The sequence below is a fragment of the Urocampus carinirostris genome, chromosome 13, assembly GCF_059441175.1.
Source record: "Urocampus carinirostris isolate Australia breed hairy pipefish chromosome 13, RoL_Ucar_1.0, whole genome shotgun sequence".
In the NCBI taxonomy this organism is placed as follows: domain Eukaryota; kingdom Metazoa; phylum Chordata; class Actinopteri; order Syngnathiformes; family Syngnathidae; genus Urocampus; species Urocampus carinirostris.
In genome coordinates, this window is record NC_142361.1 from 40,242,877 (window position 1) to 40,265,492 (window position 22,616).

Consider the following 22,616-nt stretch of genomic DNA (forward strand, 5'->3'; position numbering starts at 1 on the left):
ACCCCTAACTCCCATCTGATTTTTGCTCCTGTCTGTCCCCTGGCTTCAACCTGTTTTTTTCCTGACCACGTCTACTCTCCCATCCCGTATTTCGACCTTTTTTGTTCCTGACCACGTCTACTCTCCTTTTCTGGCTACCGACTCGCTTCCGACCCCGACCACGTTTTTGCTCTCCTGTCCCGGCTACTGACCCGTTTTTTCGTTCCCGACACTGCCATCACTCGCCACGGAAGTCCCAGTTCCGCGTTCAAAGCGACCTGCTTCCCGCGTCCAGCAATCCCCGGATCGTGAGGGCAACCCTTTCCTTTCCTAAAAGTAAAGTCACAGTTTTTGGTCCGATAGGAAAAATATTGCCGATAGTCACCTGCTGCCACACTAAAATATACCAGCTGAGCTTATTTGTTAGAAAGATTTCAATCATTTATGTACAATGCTTTTTATGTAGTAGTACCAATAGTCGGTCTCTTCTCTATCACTCATGTGCTGTCATGCTAAAGTTTTTGAGTTTTTCCTTCCCCTCATGTAGGTTTTAGATCAGGGGATGGCATCATAATAGTCTGCAGTCTGCAATAATCTTTGGTCTGTGCAGCCCTTTGAGACTGTCCCTCCCAAGGTTTCTTCATTTTCCTCATGTTGAGGTTTTGGAGTTTTTCCTTACCCTCATGTAGGTTTTAGATCAGGGGATGGTGTCATAAGTCTGTGGTTTGCAATAATCTTTGGTCTGTGCGGCCCTTTGAAACTCCTTGTGATTAAGGGCGTCACAAATACACATGGAATCACTTAACTTCCCTTATGTTGAGGTTTTTGTGTTGTTCCTTGCCCTCATGTAGGTTTTGGATCAGGGGACGATGTCATAATAGTCTGTGGTTTGCTGTAATCTGTGGTCTGTGCAGCCCTTTGAGACTGTCCCTTCTCAAGGTTTCTTCATTTTCCTCATTTTGAGGTTTTTTAATTTTTCCTTGTCCTTATTTCGGTTTTAGATCAGGGGATGGTGTCATAATAGTCTGTGGTTTGCAGCTCTTTGTGATTCTTTGAGATTAAGAGCCAAACAAATAAACAGGACTTAACTTCTGTTTTAGACATTTCCCTGCTAATTTCCCTAAAATGTAAGAAAGAGTTCATTTTAGTGGTTGTTAAAGACTGCAGTTTAAAATCCAGTGCAGCTCGTACAAAGTTGAGTTTCGATTAAATGAGCACTTTTAATTTGTCGTCTGGGATTTGCGGTCAATTTTAATTAAAACAAAAACGGGGTTGGGGGTTTGCAGGGTTTGGGCGTTTTCCACTCAGACGAAGAAAAAAAAAGTGGTTGCTGAAGGCCGTAACATTGGAAAGGGACACCGATGGCACTCCGGTTCACCTCCCCCTTTTTGGAAGTCTCTCTCACGCACACACATATTGGCACTCAGCAGCGCCGAGCTAAGAATGGAGCGCTCCCTCAACTCTGCTCACGCAATGTGGTGTGCTGAAATGTCCAGCTCTAAAAAAGTTATTGGGAAGCAGTGTTCCCTCGAAACTGCGCGCGTGCGCAATTGCGCACTGCTCGCACAATCTCTGCGCACAAGAAAATCGAGCCAGCGCACAAAAATCAGGGCTCAAAATTGCTCATTAAGAAGCGACTCAAGTCAAAGTTACAGTGCATGATGGTCAAAATACACGGGTTCCTCTGACGTTGTGTCCTAAATGCAGTATTTTGAAGTCGAGTCGAAGGAGAACCAAGTTGAGTAAAGTCAGTAGAGTTTGTCGGGGAACCGGCTTCTTCAGCTCGGCTCACTAAAAAGAACCGGCTCTTTCGGGTCCTAAACGGCTCTTCAGGTTCATTTTTTGCTTCTTTAATCCCAACATCACCAAACATGACGTAAAACTATGCACAAAATGACTTAAAGGAAGGGGGGAATAGAACAAAAAAGAAAAAAATACCAAAATGAAAAAGGAGTGAAAAGCGGAGAAAAAAAGAAACAAAAGGAAGAGAAAAAACAAGGAAACATTTAGAAAAAAAGAAAAGAAAGAAATCTAGGAAAAAAGTAAAGAGAGAACAAAAAGAAAAAAGTAACAGCTCGGAAAAAATAAACACAATACGATTTTTTTAAAGGAATTTAAAAAAAGTAGAAAAAAAAAACACGGAAAAAAGAAGAAAAAGTTTGTGTTGCATTCAAATCATTTCTAATGATATCAAGTGAATGTCATGATTACCTAAATGGAGCCACCTGGGGTAATCATCTGACGCGCTGGAATGCGCTCCCTGATTGGTTTATGTTCCCTTTTTAAGCACGCTACGCGGTGACCTCTTCGTCGGAGGATTACTTCTGTACCCCGTATGACTCTCCCGATTACCTGTGCCTTCTTGTTTACCTGATTCTGCCTGCCCGCCTCCGATCCGACCTGCTTCCGTCCCACGCTACGATCTTCTCTTCAGTCCCGGTAAACTCGACTTGCTTCCCTCCCACGCTACGATCTTCTCTCCAGTTCTGGTAAACTCGACCTGCCTCCGTCCCACGCTACGATTGGCTACGTCTTCTGAAGTGGTCTTCACGGCGTTGCTGCTGCTGACGTTCGACGGTCATCGCGTCTCCCGCTAACCCTTACGCTTCCCCAAATAAAAGACTTGTAACGAACGCTCTGGGGTCTCCTGCTCTGTTCTGGTCTGCCCTGACAGAGAATCTTGTTGCCAACATTGTACTTCCACTCAAAAATGTGATTAAACACAGTTGTGTATCGTGCAACCGACTCAATAAGCCCCCCAAAAAATGTTAATATTATGCAACAAAAGATACCAGGAAAAAAAAGAAATGGAAATCTAGAGAATTGTTGTAAAAACAAATGACTGTTTGTAGGCCGTACAATCTTTGCAATAATACATGAGTCAATTCATTCAAAAATGGGAAACATTTTTGCATTGCCGGAAACTCAAGTTTTGGACATGTTTGCTAATGACTTAGTTGCCACACTTGGGATTGCCGTTGCTCACTGTTGTTTCAAGCGTTGCTCACTGACTTTGTGTGAACGCTCAGTCCCGTGGAAACATTGACCATATGTAACGGGTGTAATAATAACTTTTGTTTTATTGAAATTCCTGCTGAAATATGTTGTATAGTTTTTGTGTAAGTGTCCTGCAATGATGAGTCCAACAGAGCCACCTGCTGGTATGGGGTAAGGTTGGGTTTGGCTTTAAACTTTGCGACAGGAAGGTGGGGGTTTTTGGAAGTCTACAACGAGCTGCCAACGGTAAGACACGATCTTTTAGTCCTCCGCAAAAAAAGTTAATTTTAAACATTAAAACCGCAGCTGACAAGTCTCTCAACATGCAGAGTAATGTGATTGATGTTGTCGAGCTGTTTGGATTTATTTTCGTTTTGTTTCTGTCGCCTTTTATGTTAGTTTTGCCAGACGTTGCATGTTGTGCTAAAATGCTAATCCCCCTTATAGAGATCAAAGCCAGCAGAGGAGCTAACCACGTGTTGTGTGTGACTCATTCATTTGCAGGTAAATTGTACCCGTTTTTATGCTCGTTATTGTTATTATTTCTATTTTCTCATATATATAAAAAGGATGATGTTGGTTAAAATTCAGTTTAAAGAAAAATATGTTGAATTCATTGTAAACGTTAAAAAAAACACTATACGATCTCTTGTTAAAAGTATCTTGTTAAAATGGATGTAAAAATGTATTGTGATGGTTGATATTGTAAAATATATTTTATGTAAACTGAAAAGAAAGCTCTTTGATATGTTTTGGGCAGTCTAACAGCGTGCTGTCAACGAGATCAAAGCCAGCAGAGAAACTTACCACGTGTTGTGACTCATTCATTTGCAGCAACTGTGATAAAGACCTCATCATCCAGTCCAGCGTGAATATGGATCTTTGGTGGGACGGGTACTACGCGGTTACACATAGATAGATACCATAGATCAGGGGTGGGCATACAAACAGTCTGGAATACAAACCTCAGCAATACCTGAGTGTAGCTCCTATGCTGTTAGACAGGGGAAAGAAAAGCTACTGGACGGAATCTGCGCTCGGAAAATGCCGGTCTACTTGTGACTCCGAGAGCCAAGAGAGCGTTCCGAGAGCGTTCTCCATCCGAGCCCCGGTGCTATGGAACGCCCTGCCTCCGGAGATAAGATCTGCAAGTTTTTAAATCGAGGCTTAAGACACACTTCTATTCCAAAGCTTATGATTGATGCCCGCCTCATATTCTGTATTGTCCTGTCTTTTTCCGACCGCCTGCCTGGCGGTGATACGAAGGAGAAGGACGATTTGAGATGAGTCAGCGGACCGGCGTTTGACTTGAAGCATGTGAACGCCCGCATGGACCAGCTGGCAGAGATGGGAAGCTGCGTCGTGAACACTGTAGACTTTCTGGACTAGTTTAGAGGCCGGGGGCGTCGTTGCCATCATGCACTTTCCGGACAAATTTTCAACATCTTACCTCGTGTTTACTAGGTTTGTGTACTGTAATGCTAAATCTGTTTCACCCTGGTCATCCTGGAAGGGGGATTACCATTTGTGAGGCCCCTTCTCAAGGTTTCTCTTTTTCCTCACGCTGAGGTTTTGAGTTGTTCCTTGCCCGCATGTTGGTTTAAGATCAGGTCATTGTGTCATTGTAATCCTGTGCAGTCCTTTGAGACATTTTTGTGATTAAGGGCGTCAGAAATAAATTACACTTGACTTGACTTCTAGGTTTGAGGAGTGCTAATATTTATTTTGTTAAATATGTTTCATTTCAGGCAGCATGGCGAGGCAGTGGTTAGCGCGTGTGCGGCACAGTTCTGAGGTCATGAGATCGAACCTTCCTGTGTTGAGTTTGCATGTTCTCCCCGTGCTTGCGTGGGTTTCCTCCGGGCACTCCGGTTTCCTCCCACATTCCAAAAACATGCATGTCAGGTTAATTGGCCGGTCCAAATTGTCCCACGGTGTGAATGAGTGAATCTTCATCTACCCTGCGATTGGCTGGCAACCAGTTCAGGGTGTCCCCTGCCTGCCTGAAGACGGATGGGATGGGCTCCAGCACCCCTGTGACCCTACTGAGGATAAGCGGTGCAGATAACGGATGGAAGTTTTATTTATTTTTCAGTTTAATAGCCGGTCAGCTCACCTCCTGCTTGGGTTCAAATCCAGCTCCAGACCTCCTGTGCGGAGTTTGTATGTTCTCCCCGTGCTTGCGTGGGTTTTCTCCGCGCATTCCGGTTTCCTCCTACATTCCAAAGACATGCATTTCAGGTGAATTGGCCGGTCCAAATTGTCCCTAGGTCTGAATGAGCGAGTGAGTTGTCTGTCCCCGTGTGCCCTGCGATTGGCTGGCAACCAGTTCAGGGTTTCCCCTGCCCACTGCCCGATGATTGCTGCCCTACTGAGGATAAGCGGTGTAGCTAATGAGATGAGATGAGCCGGTCATCTCCTCTAATTTGGTTGTTAACCTATTTTTAGTAGCAAAATTCACGTTTATCTGCACTGATAAGGTTTAGAATTAACCATCAATCTATTTGTGTCAAAATAAGTTTTAGAGTAATACACTTTGAATTTCAATGACTGTTCAAATGAATGACAAGAAGGTTCATTTAATAAGCAAAAAAAAAAAACACAATTCCAATGTTTTCCAGTTCAGGGGATCTCAAATGCAAGGGTGGAGAAGCACCGTTTCTGGCTCCATCTAGTGTTAAAACTGAGAGGTGCAAGAGTTGAGCTCAAGTGCCATATGCGGGTGTTCTCATCTCATCTCATCAGCTGCACTGCTTATCCTCAGTAGGGTCGCGGGTATGCGGGTGTTATTCAACTATATTTTCAGAATTTGCTGCAGGCCAATAAAAACTGACCCGTGAGTCGCAATTGGCCCGCGGGCCGTAGTTTGGACACCCCTGGTTTAGTATGTCGAAAATATTGAAAAAAAAAAAAGTAAAGGTAGTCGTAGTAGAAGTAGTTAGTATTTTTTGCTGGGCACAAGCAAAAATCTGTTTTTTCCTTTTTTTGTTTTGAATAGTAGATTAAAAAAAAAAAAACTTTTTCATTTTTTGCAGAGGAATAGCCAAACAAAATATTTTCTTATTTTGCAGACGAGGTGCTAAAATTCCCCTTTTCGTTTTTTTAACATAGTAGCTAAAATCACTTTGCTTTGTTCTTTTATATTTTTTGCAATGGAGTAGCTAAAACCGTCTTTTTTTGCAATGTAGCAGCCGAAATCGCATTTTTATATACTTTTTTTTATAATTCCAAAAATATGGGCAGTCACTAAGTCATACAAAAGAAATTGTAAATGTAAAAAAGAAATAATTAATACTATTTTGGGGGTATAAAAATATTCTATAAACGAATGTGTGATGTGCAGTATTCAATTAAGCATAAATATTCTATCATTTTGATGTTTAATATTGGGATATTAAATGGTCTGCTTTTCTATAGCGCTTTTCAAGTTAATGAAGACCTCCCAAAGCGCTTTAAAATGTGCTTCTCACTTACCCATTCACACACACACTCACACACCAATAGGGAGTCAGCCTCCAAGCGTTTTGAGGATAATCAAGATGCTAAATGGTCTGCATTTCTATAGCGTTTTTCAAGTCAATGAAGACCTCCCAAAGCGCTTTACAATGTGCTTCACACTTACCCATTCACACACACACTCACGCACCAATAGCGGCTATTATTGGGGGCATGAGGGATTCAGTGTCTTGCCCAAGGACACTTTGACATAAAACACGGAGGAGCCGGGAATTGAACCTGCAAACTCTTGATCCTAACGTGCTACCTCCTGAGCTAATATCGTACTGTTTTTAAGTGAGCTTTTTTTTCGTTATAAAAAAGGAAAACAAGTGGAATAACATCAAAATTCACAAGCTTCTTTATGATTTTATTTTCAATACAGGATGCACCAATGAACACAATGATTATTGAATTCATATTCACATTTTATGCACATTCATCATTTTTTATATACGAATACATTTCGATGTAGTTTGATTATAAAAATACAATTGCGTTCATTTCCGGTTGTTCCAATATGGGGGCGGGGCCGTGACGTCACAAACCCAAAATCGGGGAAGCCTGCGGCTTGTTTTCATGTCGCCTGCTGCATCGAGGAGCCATCGCTGATGCGTTCACGTTCGACGTCTGCGGTCGGAGATTTTGCGTGTCACGCGGAGGTGTTCCCCCTCCCCATTTTGTTAGCATCTCTGCGACCCCCAGCAGCGGTTTTCCTCGCCGTTTGATATCCTCATCGAGCGGATTTTCCCAGGTCACGTTCTTGGTTGTATTTTTTTTCGGTGGTAACCACGGAGACGAATTTGGGGAGGGAGGGGGGTAATCATCTTCAATTTTGACGTTTGACGGATCCCCTTTGTTTGTTGGAGTGTGTGTTGGGTGGAGTCAATTCGGAATTTTCCAATTTGGGAGAAAAAAACACACAAAATAAGGTAAGATTGCGTTTCCATCCCCTTCATACAATCTATTCAAATGCTTTTCCTGTTTTTAATCATTTTCACCCACGAGAATGGAGAGGAAAATCGAAGGGAAGGCCCAGAAAAACGAGCATAGCGCTAGCAATAGAGAGCCAAATAGATTTGAACGCATCATTGTGAATCGGGAAATAACCCTGACCAAAAAATAGAAACAGATTAATTTTCATAATTAAAAAATCATTTTTTTGCAAAGCTGACATTTCCTAAGGATGCTCTTGCCCACGTTCTGAACGAGGGGGTGGGGTCAACCTGCCTGGGATGGGCGAGGACTGATACCAGTATCGATTTGGATGCAGATACCAATCGTGTGACAGTTTTGATCCTCATGAGGGAGTGTAATACTAATTTTGGGATGGGAGAGGATTGAGTATCAGTATCCATGACAATGGTTTATTTTTAATTGATTGTTAAGGTAATTGTGATCACAGACGATACTAGTTTTGGCTGCCCTGTAGTTTCCCTTTCAAAAAACCAAAAATAAGAGACGAACAATGTCCAAAACCAGTATCAACAACAGTGCCGATACCAATTTTCTTTTAGGTATTGGTTGATAGTATCCGATACTAGTTGTGGCAAACCCAAAAGAACGGATGGGCGAGTATTGATGCCAATGTCGATATCAGCGGCGATACCAACCTTATTGGTATCGACCGATACTGATCTATCGATATTGGTGTGGATACCGATCTTGTGACAGTTTTGATCCTCATGAGCGGGTGTCATACTAATTTTGGGATGGGAGAGGATTGAGTATCAGTATCTATGCCAATGGTTTATTTTTAATTGATTGTTAAGAGAATTGTGATACTAGTTTTGCCGATACTTGTTTTGGCTGCCCTCTAGTTTCCCTTTCAAAAAACCAAAAGGAAGAGACGAACAATGTCCAAAACCAGTATCAACATCAGTGCCGATACCAATTATTTTTGAGGTATTGGTTGATAGTGGTTTTGGCAAACCCAAAAGAACGGACAGGCGAGTATTGATGCCAATGTCGATATCAGCGGCGATACCAACCTTATTGGTACTCATAGAGGCTGATACCAGTTTTGACAGCCCTCGAGTGAACACATTCATAAAACCAAAACAAAATGGACGAGGATCGATACCAGTGTCTCGATCTTTGCCAGTATTGATACTTGTAGGGGTGGTTACTGCTTTTGGCAGCCATTTATCAAACCAAAAATAACAGATGGGCGCGGACCGATACTGATCTATTGATATCGGTGTAGATACTAACCTTTTTAAAGCTATATAAGTCATGATATCGATATTGTGCGCAGGTTGTTTAGCACCATGAAAGAGGGCATGGCCAACAACAGCACGGCCAGCATCTCCCAAGCCAGGAAAGCCGTGGAACAGCTCAAGATGGAGGCCTGCATGGACAGGATCAAGGTAGCGAGCGCTCATCCGTTACAGTACCGATACCGCCGACTGAGGCCGGGTATCGGACCCATACCTGCTGTTAGCGACTTCTGTCTTCACCGGTTCCTTTCAAACAAGCTCAAAATTGGATAGAACCTTTTTTTTTAAAGAAAAAGAACCAAATGACCAGGATTTTCAAACCTTTTGGATCAAATTTGCTTTATTTTGAAATACAATATTGATATTGAAGAATACCAAATTATCCCCCCAAAAATTAACCAATTTTCCTCAAATTTTCTATATTTATGGATAAAAATCTTTGTTTTGGGGAAGGTTTTACAGATCAAACGCACCAATTTGGCACGCACCAATAATGATACCAAGTGCAGATACTATTAATACGTAAAACTCTTCTCAAAGCAAAGACTTGGATCTGTCTAACGTGGTATCGAACATTTTGAATGGGGATTCTTTTCAACAGTTTCTTAGATTGTCTCCATATATAATATACATAGATATCGGACAGATGGGGTCGATACAGGACGGAACAGACCGGATTGATATCAAAACAGGATATCGGAAATAAACGCGACAAACTAGGCAGGAACGAAATCGGAAACCGATATTAAACAACGGGACGGACAGGAATGATATCCAAACAGGGTATCGAAATTAGACAGGACAAACTACACAGGAACGTAACCGGAAACCGATATTAAACAACGGGACAGACAGGAATGATATCCAAACAGGGAATCACAATTAAACAGGACAAACTACACGGGAACGTAACTGGAAACCGATATTAAACATCGGGACAGACAGGAATGATATCCAAACAGGGTATCGAAATTAAACAGGACAAACTACACGGGAACGTAACCGGAAACCGATATTAAACAACGGGACAGACTCGATGGATATCAAAACAGGGTATCGAAATTAAACGGGACAAACTATTCAGGAACGAAACCGGAAACCGATATTAAACAACGGAACGGACAGAATTGATATCAAAACAGGGTATCGAAATTAAACAGGACTGATTAGACAGGAACAAAACTGGAAACCGATATTAGTCAACGGGACTGACTGGATGGATATCAAAACAGGGTATCGAAATCAAACAGGACAAACTATTCAGGAACGAAACCGGAAACTGATATTAAACAACGGAACGGACAGGATTGATATCAAAACAGGGTATCGAAATTAAACGGGACAAACTAGACGGGAACGAAGCTGGAAACCGATATTAAACAACGGGATGGACAGAATTGATATCAAAACAGGGCATCGAAATTAAACAGGACAAACTAGACGGGAACAAAACTGGGAACCGATATTAAACAACGGGACAGACAGGAATTATATCAATACAGGGTATCGAAATTAAACAGGACAAACTAGGCAGGAACGAAATCGGAAACCGATATTAAACAACGGGACGGACAGGACTGATATCAAAACAGGGAATCGAAATTAAACAGGACAAACTAGACAGGAATGAAACTGGAAACCGATATTAAACAGGACAAAATAAATGGGTCCATACCGGATAGGAAATACCAACAGGAAACGGGACCGAGTCGAAACCCACGGCAGAGGTTCATTGACTGACTGACTTTCGGAGCAGGACGCATATCGTCCCCGCCCCAAAACATATACAAGAGAGCAGAGAGAGTCTAAATGAGAAGAACATGTTGTTTATTTCATCCAAACATTCAGTCGTGTTCCGAAATTGTCCGGGCAGACAGTGGCATTTATACGGAGTTTGGTCAGCGCTGACGTGTTGTTTTTCTCTAGTTGGGCGCTTAATTCGAGTCGCCCCGACCCAGACAAATTCTTATCAGCTTCTCTCTCTCATTTTGTCTTTTTTTTCTCCTTTTTCGGTTGTTCGGCACCCTTAATTTCTCTCAAGTCGTTATTCGGATAATTACTTTTTACTTCTACTGAAATAACACAACTCTTACTCAAGTAACACACTTCAGCACTGCACTTTGGCGCCAAATTTTATGATTCGAATAATTGTAGCATAAAGGACATGCTTACCAAACTACCGTAAAATCTGGACTATAGAGCGCACCTGATTATAAGCCGCATCCACCACTTTTAAAGTGATTTTCCACTTTTGTTCTTACACAAGCCGCACCTGTACAAGCCGCGTGCGCCCGCATTGAAACTTGTGACTTGTGACACGACCACAAGTTTAACCCAGACCAGGCTGTAAGTTCCACGATTGTGATTTTGTAGGGACCTATTGTTCCATATTCTCTATCAGTTATCCGTTATATGTCAAATCATAATACACTTCAAAGGCAATAGGCCGAGACACTTGCTCCCAGCCAAGAGGCTGAGTCAAGGTCCTAGCCTCCTAGCCTTCCATTGACACACCCCTAAGGTCAATAGTACACAATTCTAGAATTACAGCCGGCATCATGAATGGAAAATGATACCCGAAATTAACGTATGATGCAGACTTGTAAAGTCCGGGTCCTGTTAAAGTAATCCAAGGAAACGAAATGTATATTTCCAAAGTTAAGGGTGGGAAAAATATATATCCACTATTGTCCGCTGCGACAACAGACAGATCTACCGGTAACTCAGCTTTACCCCACTTCCCATCAGCCCGCGTTTGCTCCGCCCCTTCTTTTTGATTCGCCCGTAGAACACATAACAGAATAAATCTCTAAAATAAATACATTACAAAAATATACAGTTGCAAATACATATTATACATGGTTACACATATTTACGAAGAAAGACGGTACACCGAGAGAGTTTTCAAAGCTTTAATAATAATAATATAACTTTCATCCCTAACCGTGCCTTTGAAAGGTACCAACACGCTAGTAGGATCACGCTCATAATGCATCAAACGTGCCTGTCAAAATAAAAAGCATCCCGTAATTGTGAAATTCACGGTAGATGGTCCTCAACTTCCTCCTCATAACTATCGCCATCAAGGGTGTCTTCCTCATTATCGAAACGTACCTTTACTTAACAGGCAATGTATGCATAAACTTAGAGGTTGCAGTCTTTCTTGTCGCACATATTCTACTGGTCTTAATCATATCCTTTTATACTCCAGCGCCGCTGGTGGCCGTTAGAAAAATGACATAAATTGGCCGCTTCACTGAATAAGCCGCAGGTCTGAACATTTGGGAAAAAAGTGGCGGCTTATAGTCCGGAATTTACTGTATCAGTTTCACTTCAAATCATGAATCCAAACAAAGGTTCCTCCTTGGTGTTCGGGTAAAAGCTGCGCGACTTCCTCCTTCCACCTCCCTTATGTCAGACGTCGTTTCTGCTTCTTGAATGAATGAATGAAAACTTTATTCGAACATCAAAATAAAAACAGAACAAAAACAATAAATCAACAACAAAATAACGTTACATAATATGTAAGAAGCAGATGCTTAAATTCCCTAACCCCTTCATCTTCCCTATTAAATACACCAATTATATAACAACAATTGTAATTGTAATATTAATAATAACAGTTATGGTAATAATAGCACCAATAACAACAAAGTTAACCATAGTTCTAGACCAGGGATGTCCAAACTACGGCCCGCGGGCCAACTGCGGCCCACGGGTCTGGTTGTTTATCCTTTTTCTTCCGGATCTCAACGCTACGAATGCCGGCCGTCGTCTTGTGCATCGGGCAATAAAAATAACTTTTTTTTTTTTTTTCCTCCGCGAGATCTCGAAAGCGGCGGCGGACCTGATGGCCTACTGCGACGCCCACATCCGCGAGGACCCGCTCATCGTTCCGGTCCCGGCCTCGGAAAATCCTTTTCGGGAGAAAAAGTTCTTCTGCGCCATCCTCTGATCGGCGAGCAGAGGCTTCGGCACCGCCTACTGCCTTCTTTTGTCTCGGCCGCACCTGAAGCGACTGGCCACGGGCAGCGGCTCCGGTCGGGGCCCCCGGGGCCCGTCCAATCGGTTCTGGGGGTTGAGAGGGGGGCCCCTGGGAGGTGGGAGTCTTGTGATATAGATTTGTTCTTGCTTTGTTAGTAGAGGTGAGAAGTCTTTATTTATTCAGTTTTTTGATCATATCTTTATTTGGGTTTTTTTTGTGTTCCGTCCGGCCTCAGGAAAACAAAACCTGTCCAGTAAACATCTTGACATCAGTGCCTTCCTGCAGGACTTTTTCCAGTATTTTCCTGCACCGAAAGCACCAGTAAAACCATTTTAACACCCGATTTGATACTGGTGGAGTACAAAACTTAATTCTTACCCTAATGGCAGAAAATTGTGCTTATTTTACTAATATTAAGCCCCTTTTTTTTAGATATTTACATTCTTTCTGAAATAAACATTTAAAACAATCCCTCAAACTAAACATGTCCTCTAGAAAATGCTCAAATGTTTTGCTTGTTTTCAGCTTGTAAGATTTATTATACTGATATCTGACTCCGAAGACACTTCCCGTGTCTTGTGTAATCCCTTACAGTTGGAGCATGTTCTAAAGTCCGGGAATTTTTGAGCCGAGCGCCGAATATAGTCCACATATTAATTTATGTAGCCGAATCAAAGAGTTGAACACATCGGATCTTCCTTCATTGCCGATTACAATAGTGTGGAGGAGACGACGGGGGCTTCCAGGGTTGCCCACTTTTATGACACATGGCGATGAAATGTTTACGCCCCATGACCAAGCCGCTGGTTGTCGATGCAAATTTCCCAACCATGATTTGAAAAATGGGAGGATGGGGCCAGGCACATACTCCCAACACCCCAGGCGAGGTGATAAGTAATTGTTATCTTCACAGACTGAAACCCAAAAACACATTCCAAAGCACAGGCGTTTTACGACATCCTTCGAAAAAGTTACACTCAAGGGTGAGGTCAAACTTAGGACAAGTATTTTGAGTATAAGTGGAATAAACTGGCGTATGAAATAGTATATAACTTCAAGCTGTGTTTTTGTTTATCTAATCGTGGTAGAGATATTTCTTAAAATAAACAAATTGATATGTAGTTGATAGATGAGGGAATTTTTGCTTTAATAAAGAAGAAAAAATCTTATATTACTAGAAAAATAAGTTAAACTGTCTCACATTTAAAAGTCACATCTAATGTAGGCATTTTTCTTTTGTCTATGGGGTATGATAATATTCTTTTCAGTGTTTACTACAAAAATGTTCATTCGTACCCATCGATAGAACGTTTTGGTTACCTTAATTTTGGCCCATTTTAAAAACATTTACATTGTTTTATGAAATCAAATTTAAAACCTTATTATTTATATAGCAGATTTAAAATTATTTTGTTATCTTTAAGAAAAATTTACTGCCACAATTAGAAAAAAAAATAAACAAACAAAACAAATGTGCGAATTTACGATAATTTTTAGTGTGTTTGGAAACTGGTTGAAATATCTTGAAACAAGAGAAAAATGACACCTAAAAATGAGGGTAATAGATTATTTTTCTCAGTGTACAAGAAAATTAAACCCTTTACTCTATTGGCAGACAATTAGGATTATTTAATAAGTGTTTTTTTTTCTTTTTTTTTTAATATTCGGTCTTGATTCTGGATAAAATCAAGTAAAATGATTCTTGAAATTGGCAAAATAAGACATATAAGAAATTGTGGCCAGTATAAATATTATTTTCCCTGTACTACAAAAAACAAGTGAAACATTTATAAAGTTAAGAAAGATACATTGTCAATATTTTGTATCCATGTCAATGGGGGCGGCCATTTTGTGAAAATGACATCACGGTAGCCCGCTGTGATTGGATGTTACCTGAGCAACGGTTATTTTCAAAATAAGACCGGAAAAACCCTGTCTGTTTCTTGGTGCGTTTTAAAATATCGGCCTTCGAAGATTTTTGGATTGCCAAACTTTTTGCTTCCTTTTTTCTTTTTTTTTCGAATTGATTTTTGGTTCAACGTAAGAAAAAAAGCACAGTGTCTCCTTTACATGGTATTTAAATAGCATTTACAATTTTTTAAGCTTATTTCTGAATATTGTTACTATGGCTAGTACTATTGACTATGTGTGGTACGATTTCCGAATCACGATACGTGAGGATTTTTTTAATCGGTGAAAACGTCAGGTACTCTCTTCTCGGTACTTGAATGGTTTTTAGGGAATTATTATTATTTGTGAACTCTCGAGACGGATTTTGGTGCCAAATTTTGAATCGTAAATATAACAGCTAAGGATCATTTTTGCATGATTGTTGAAACTAGAGAGATTTGTTTTCATCGGAAAAGTTGCCGACATGGAATCATGTTGAGGATTTTATTGTATTATTGTTTTTTTTTTTGTTTTTTGTAAAAAGGATGAAAAATGCATTTAAATAGCTAGCTTTGTAAATCCTTGTACGGATGAATTAATTAAATAAATATATCAAATGAGACCGGTGTCTTTATGTGTGTTTAATTCATTTTGTTTTTGATTTGTTAGGAATTCAATATCAAAATGTAGCGTTTACCAAATTGTTCGAATGAGTTATCTGACTCCATTAACCAAACACAACCTATATTCACCTAACAATGCGCGCTCATTTCTTGATGGAAAAATGAACAAGAGACCGTCATTTCCACACGGGGGCAGATTTCATTTCTTAAATAATTTAGCTAACTGAACTCCATCGAATATATGGCCGAATTAGTGTCGCTCGAGTCTGTCAAGCCTCCTCTCTCGATCTTCTGCCTTTCTTCCTCTGCCCACGTGTTTTCCGCAAGCTGGTGTGCCGGCTCCTCCCATGGGGGTGCCAATGAAAGCCCCCACATGGGGTCCACCCCCTCGCCTCGATGTCTGGAGAAACTCAAAACAACACCGAGCGTTTATCAAAATAATGCCTGACGTCCTTCGTCCTTCCCCAGCCAAAACATTCCGTATTTGGAACAGCGTGACCTGAAGCTCACTCAGTGAAAATCTTCATTGCACTCGATAAATGTAACTTGTATTTAATCGTATAAAATCTTTTATAGTAAAATGTATCAAATCCTTCAGTTTTGAGGCTCCAATACACCCATACCAATTAGTTTTTTTTAATTTGATGAAATAAAACAAAATGGCCCCTCAAAATTGATCAGATTTCACATATTTAGAGATACAAGTGTTTTTTGAAAATGTTTTTCAGCTAATTATATACTTCATCACAGTCATTCATTCATTTGTTTTATTCATTCGTTTGTTTGCATATTTGTCATTATTTTTAACAAGTACAGTATACCGGTATATGTTTTTAATAACTATTGAACTGTTTAAAATAAAAATATTCAAGAATTGATATAAAAAAATTAATAACTTTTTTGACCGACAGATATTGCATTCATTATTAGTTTTTGTTTTGCTTTGTTTTTGTTTGTTTGTGTATGCATTTATTTTCGTTTAATATGGCGCTTAAGGTGTGAACCGCAAGATCCACAATGCACCTCGGCAAAGCTCCACGCTTTTCATTGGCTGCTGCTGTCTCGGTGCAATGGAGGCACTGACTATTGAATCATTCAATATAAAAATATTCATGAATAAATATTTAAAAACTAATAACTTTTTCGACTTACAAATATTGTATTCATTATTATTTTGGGGGGTATTTTGTTTGTTTGTGTATGCATTTATTTACGTGTAATATGGCGCTTAAACTGTGCACCTCAAGATCCACAATGCACCTCGGCAAATATCCACGCTTTTCATTGGATGCTGTTGTCTCAACGCAGTGGAGGCGGTGCAGAAATATCTCATCCGTTATAGAATTTATTATATTATTTTGTGTTTTTATTGCAATTAAAAAAATACGAATATTTTCTCGAATACTTCAGTGCCAGAATGTTATATTCCTATTTGTTTTGCGTATTTATTTATTTTGGCTTCATTTGGATGTCAAGTTTGGACGGTAAATGTAATAATAACCTCATTAGGCAATTCAAACAAAATTGACATTTCCAGCAAAACAAAACACAAATGAAAAATTATTATGAATTTGATGACACGGTGATAAACAGATTGAGAACTGTATATTTAAAATGACCTAAATCCCACAAAGTCAAAGAAACACACTTTGAAGTTATGAATAATATTTATCCATCTAAACATTAAGATAATATCTGCTCATTTTGTAAAATCAATATTGAAACCATCGGCTATATGTTCTACTCATGTCCAATTATACAAGAAAAGTTCAGCTCTGGCGTACTCCTGTCATCTCCATATTTCCTACCAACGTGACGAGAAATCATATCACTTTTGGAAACATTTTACTGGACAAGAATGACGAAAATGCAAAAAATATGATCTGATTACAGTAAAGTTTTTCATCCACACATAAAAAAAATCTCAAGTGAAAACCTGTTTTTCAGAATTTTGTCAGGGAATTTGTTTTTGGATTGAATTTTTGAGTTGTGTGAACACTCCCTATGTCCAAGGGATTTATAATATACTTAAGAATCTCCCCATTGTATTGATTTAACCACGTCATCATTTTTATTTTATTTATTTTATATATTTTCTTTTGTATTTCAACAGCACCTTACGTTCTTTTAAAAAATAGTAATTCTGAGTTGTCTTTTTCATGCTCAGTTTGTTTGTATATGCAATGTACAATAAAAATCATTTTAAAAAGGCAAGAAAAATTCGCTTAACATGGCGCTCAAATTGTGAACCTCAAGATCCACAATGCACTTCGGCAAAGCTCCTCGCTTCTCGTTCGGCTGCTGTCTCGCGGAAGTGAATCGATACGAAAAGTTATCGTTTATTGTCAGTGTTGGGAATAACGCCATTATAAATGTTGCTGGTGAGGTGCAATAAACATTACAAGTGCCTGTCTGTTCTTCTCTATTCAACTGAGTTGAATACTGTTCATCCATCCAACCATAACACCGGCACCGCTTAACCTCAGTAGGGTCGCGGGGGAAATACTGTTCAGAAATTTTCAAATTCTTTGACATACAACTTATTCTCAAAGTAACGGAAATACTTCCTTTACCTGGTAACAACTTACTTTTTCTATAGAGTAACTAAGTTACTAACTCAATTACATTTTTGGTAATTAGTGAGTTATTATAACTAATCATTTTTTAAGTAACGTGCCCAATTCTGTTCATGATAATGTAGTGGGTTTAAGTAATTCACAAACAGAACACTGTTAGAGAGTTTCAGAGGGACAGGTTACAGCATTAGGCTCCCCCCTCTTCAAATTATATGATAGATAGATAGATAGATAGATAGATAGATAGATAGATAGATAGATAGATAGATAGATAGATAGATAGATAGATAGATAGATAGATAGATAGATAGATAGATAGATAGATAGATAGATGGATGGATGGATGGATGGATGGATGGATAGATAGATAGATAGATAGATAGATAGATAGATAGATAGATAGATAGATAGATAGATAGATAGATAGATAGATAGATAGATAGATAGATAGATAGATAGATAGATAGATAGATGGATAGATGGATGGATGGATGGATGGATGGATGGATGGATGGATGGATGGATGGATGGATGGATGGATGGATGGATGGATGGATGGATGGATAGATAGATAGATAGATAGATAGATAGATAGATAGATAGATAGATAGATAGATAGATAGATAGATAGATAGATAGATAGATAGATAGATAGATAGATAGATAGATACTTTATTCATCCCATAGGGAAATTCACACTTCCAGCAGTATCCTAGTGTTAAAAAATAAAATAAAATATCTCATTATCTCTCATCTCATTAGCCGTACCGCTTATCCTTATTAGGGTCGCGGGGGGGCTGGAATAAAAGATATAATACAAAAATACCCAATATAAGGTGTTAATTTAAATAGTGTTACGATAACATCAGGATTACAACGTGCTATTGTTGTTGTGCCCTGTTTTTGAAGACTTGTGTGAATAAAGCTCCCGTTTGCTTCGACATTTATTACTCCGCCTCAGACTCCAGTTATTACACGCTACAATACAATTCATTCTATTATTTTATAGTACTTTTTATAAATTAATGTACAAAAATGTTTTTTTTTAATCGACCAACTCAATATTTGTAAAACAAAATACCGTACTTTATTGCAAGCATGATCCATTCATTCATTTGTTTGGGTGTTCATTTATCGTCGCTTAATATGGCGATTGAAATTTTAACTTCAAGTTCCAGGATGCACCTCGGCAAAGCTCCTCGCTTCTTATTGGTTCTTTTCTCGCAGAGGCTCATTTGAGAGAGAGAGAGGGAGCGATGGCGTCAATGACTCCCTCACTCGGAACCGACTTCATTGGGACCAGCGGCGGCAGGGAAGAATCTCCTCCTACCCCGCTTCGGCTCGGCGGTCCTTCGGGTGAATGAAGCGTTCCGTCCATGCGGAGGCTAGCGCTGGTCCTCCTGCCCTGCGCTGTGGCCGTCCTGCTGCGGTTGTGGTGGGCTCCGGAACGGTGGCCGACGACGCCGGGAGACGACGACGCTCGCTCGGGTACTTTCGGCGGGCTTTGACCGCTCGGAGCCTCGGAAACTTTCACAAACTCCTTATAAATATTTTCGTCGTTTGTTGCTCACGTCATAAATACGTAATATTAAGAAGAATTTTTGTATTTAACAGTTAGGTTCATAGAGTAATTCTCCAAAAAATGGTTAAAGAGAAGCTGACAAGACGTTAAAATGACGCAGAGGTTCCGTCCAAAATACAATTTGGTATAAAAGTGATTGCTGAAAACTTTTAGGGGGCTTAATTTGGGTAATTAAACCCCAAAAGACATTTTTTTAAAAAACGTGTTCCACTTTAAATAGGCTACCCAATGTAAGACGTCAATTTTTGGACGAAATTGTGTCTAAAAATGGACCAGATTTAGCCCTAAATCCAACGTCCTAAAGATGTATTGGCTCCTTTTCCGCCCAGCGAAAACTGCAAAAAAGAAGCCGAGATAACGTCTAAAAACGTCTTGATTTGGTTGTAAAGAGAAACCTGAAAATGTTTTTCAAGACTTTTACGAAGATGTCTTTCGGGGGCGATATTTGGACATCGTTAGACAAGAGCAAACATCCATCCATCCGTTATCTGCACCGCTTATCCTCAGTAGGGTCACGGGGATGCTGGAGCCCATCCCAGCTATCTTTGGGCAGTGGGCAGGAGACACCCCGTACTGGATGCTGGGCCCATATAGTCAGATAACGCGCTCGCTCATTCACACCTAGGGACTATTTGGACCGGCCATTTGAGCTGAAATGTTTTTGGAATGTGGGAGGAAACCGGAGTGCCCGGAGGCAACCCACGCAAGCACGGGGAGAACATGCAAACTCCACACAGGAGGTTCGATCTCATGACCTCAGAACTGTGCCGCACACGCGCTAACCACTGCGCCGCCCTGCTGCCTATAATGAATATATTTTTTTTAATTTGTGGCAATTTTTTTTTGCATACACATGTTTAAAAATGTGCAGGAAGACCGTGTTATAATTTTTGGAGATGTAATAGTTATAAGAAAGATAACATCTTTTTTTCAGTTTTTTGTTGTTGTTTTTTTGGTGAATGTTTTTCTCATTTTGTGGTAGTTTTTCTGCCCATAAATGCTTTAAAACCGTGCAGAAGATATTTTATAGCTCTAGTAGTTACCAGAAAAGGAAAATTGTTTTTGCACCTTTTTGGTAAATACATTTTTATACATTTCCATTATCTGACTCTTGTTGACAAAATATTGATTACAAAATCCATATATTTTCCTGATTTGTTCTAGTAGTGGCAGCACGTTGGCGCAGTGGTTAGCCTGTGTGCGGCACAGTTCGGAGGTCATGAGATCGAACCTCCTGTGTGGAGTTTGCATGTTCTCCCCGTGCTTGCGTGGGTTTCCTCCGGGCACTCCGGTTTCCTCCCACACTCCAAAAACATGCTTGTCAGGTTAATTGGCCAGTCCAAATTGTCCCTAGGTGTGAATGAGCGAAAATTGTCTGTCCCTGTGTGCCCTGCGATTGGCTGGCAAGCAGTTCAGGGTGTTCCCTGCCCACTGCCCAAAGATAGCTGGGATGGGCTCCAGCACCCCCGCGACCCTACTGAGGATAAGCAGTGCAGATAATGGATGCATGTTCTAGGAGTTAAAATATTCAGCATCTAGTTAATACAGCTCCAGTTTTTATTGTATATGTCATTCTGCATAAACTAGTGACATTTTGTTAATATGGAACATTAAATATAAGGCTTATTTTTCCCCGTCATGTCAAATTCTACATATTGTTTACATTTCTTCTTTTTTCCAATTCAGATGGGGCGGTACCGTCCTATGAAGTTCTGGTGGGAGTCCTCTCAGCCAGACACCATGCCCCACTGCGACAAGCCATAAGGGAGACTTGGCTGGGCTACTTGCACCAGCACCCCCACTTCAAGCACAGGTCAGCAAGGTCCAGATCTCTCCTTTTTATTTCCCTCCGGAGCCGTAAAAACAAAGCCCTCCCCGCCTGCAGCACCTGGCAACAAATAAGCAAACTTATTTCCTTTACCTGACCGGCGGGCAATATCGTCTGTTAGCTTGTGAAGCTGAGATCGGGGATGCCGTATGATGACCTCGTCACCATGGTAACCCAGAGTGGATTGAAGCGATAGATTGTCACACATAAATTTGTTGTCTTGCTTTCAGAGTGGGGGTGAAGTTTATCGTGGGCAAACATGGCTGTCCCATTCCAGAGGAAGACCGAGAAGATCCGTACTCTTGCGCTTTACTCAACATCAGCCAGCCAGGTAACGGAAATAGAGTAGACCCCCGGGATATGACATGAATCTGTTCTGCCGAGGGGATCGCAAAGTGAAATTGACATATTGCGGGGAATAGAAACCTATGCTATTGTGTTTAAAACCCCCTCAGATAATATTAAAATAGCATATGGAAACACTGTTTGCACGGGATCTTGAAATCCTTGAAATTTGATGTTGTGTTTTCAATGATTGGAAAGTACCGTATTTTCCGCACTATAAGGCGCACTTAAAAGTCTTAATTTTTTTCAAAAGCTGACTAGTACAGTGCGCCTTATTTATGGATCAATATTAATCAATATTAAATCGCAAAGTCTTCCAACTACCTTGCAGCCGCCGACTCGATTTTCCCCCGAATGCCAAGTAGTCCGCGGTGTATGCTGGGATTTATTTACCGGCGTTTCATTGGCTAACCAATGTGTCAATCATTATTTGAATCGTTCACTATTGGCTAAAGTTATTCGGAGGTCAAGGGGCGGATCCTTTTTATCATTTACAGGCTGGCATTGGCTTAAACGGCAAAACAAAGCCTGCAATTGGCCAAAAAAGATGTGTCACTCATCAGTTGAATCAATCACTTTTGGCTAAAGTTATTCGGAGGTCAAGGGGCGGATCCTTTTTATCATTTATAGGCTTAAGCTGTAAAACAAAGCCTGCAATTGGCCGAAAAAGATGAATGCGTATAGCACGTGGTTGACGGCATACAGAAAGCATTTTTTTACTATTCTGTATTTGTAAATATTTGATTCTCCTGGATTTACTAAACTCACGGATATAAGAGGACCATGGCTGCACATTATTATTGAACACAACGACTTCGGTGAGCTACTCTGGCTATATATTTTCCCTTTATCTTGTTTCAGACTGAACTCGATGTTTCTGTGATAAGCGGTGCAGATAATGGATGGTATGGACTGTCTATTTTTAAATTCAACTCAATTCCAAGTGTTTATTGTCATATGCGCAGTAAAGTTGCGAGCGAAAAAGAAAATAGAAACTAAGGAATGGTTGGCATTTCTTAAATCCCAAGACTTTAACCTTCCGAATGATGGAACGATGCATTTGAGTGACATCGTACGGACACCGCATCCGCACGTGT

The 22,616-nt window shown here is 40.3% G+C and overlaps 2 protein-coding genes across 2 annotated transcripts in view; both read left to right on the forward strand.

The window, feature by feature from the left end:
* Positions 1 to 7,018: 7,018 nt before the first annotated feature.
* gng4 (guanine nucleotide binding protein (G protein), gamma 4) lies at positions 7,019 to 15,187 on the forward strand. The gene is made up of 3 exons (XM_088351484.1): positions 7,019 to 7,403; positions 8,729 to 8,840; positions 12,517 to 15,187. The coding sequence occupies exons 2-3, from the start codon at positions 8,742 to 8,744 to the stop codon at positions 12,643 to 12,645; spliced, it is 228 nt and encodes a 75-aa protein (XP_088207610.1). The 5' UTR covers positions 7,019 to 7,403; positions 8,729 to 8,741; the 3' UTR covers positions 12,646 to 15,187.
* A 3,832-nt stretch (positions 15,188 to 19,019) lies between these two features.
* The window catches only part of b3galnt2 (beta-1,3-N-acetylgalactosaminyltransferase 2), a 32,550-nt gene continuing 28,953 nt past the window's right edge, over positions 19,020 to 22,616 (forward strand). The window contains exons 1-3 of the mRNA XM_088350999.1: positions 19,020 to 19,252; positions 21,033 to 21,159; positions 21,405 to 21,505. Coding sequence (XP_088207125.1) covers positions 19,141 to 19,252; positions 21,033 to 21,159; positions 21,405 to 21,505 — 340 coding nt within the window. The 5' untranslated portion in view covers positions 19,020 to 19,140. The remainder of the gene's footprint in view (positions 19,253 to 21,032; positions 21,160 to 21,404; positions 21,506 to 22,616) is intronic.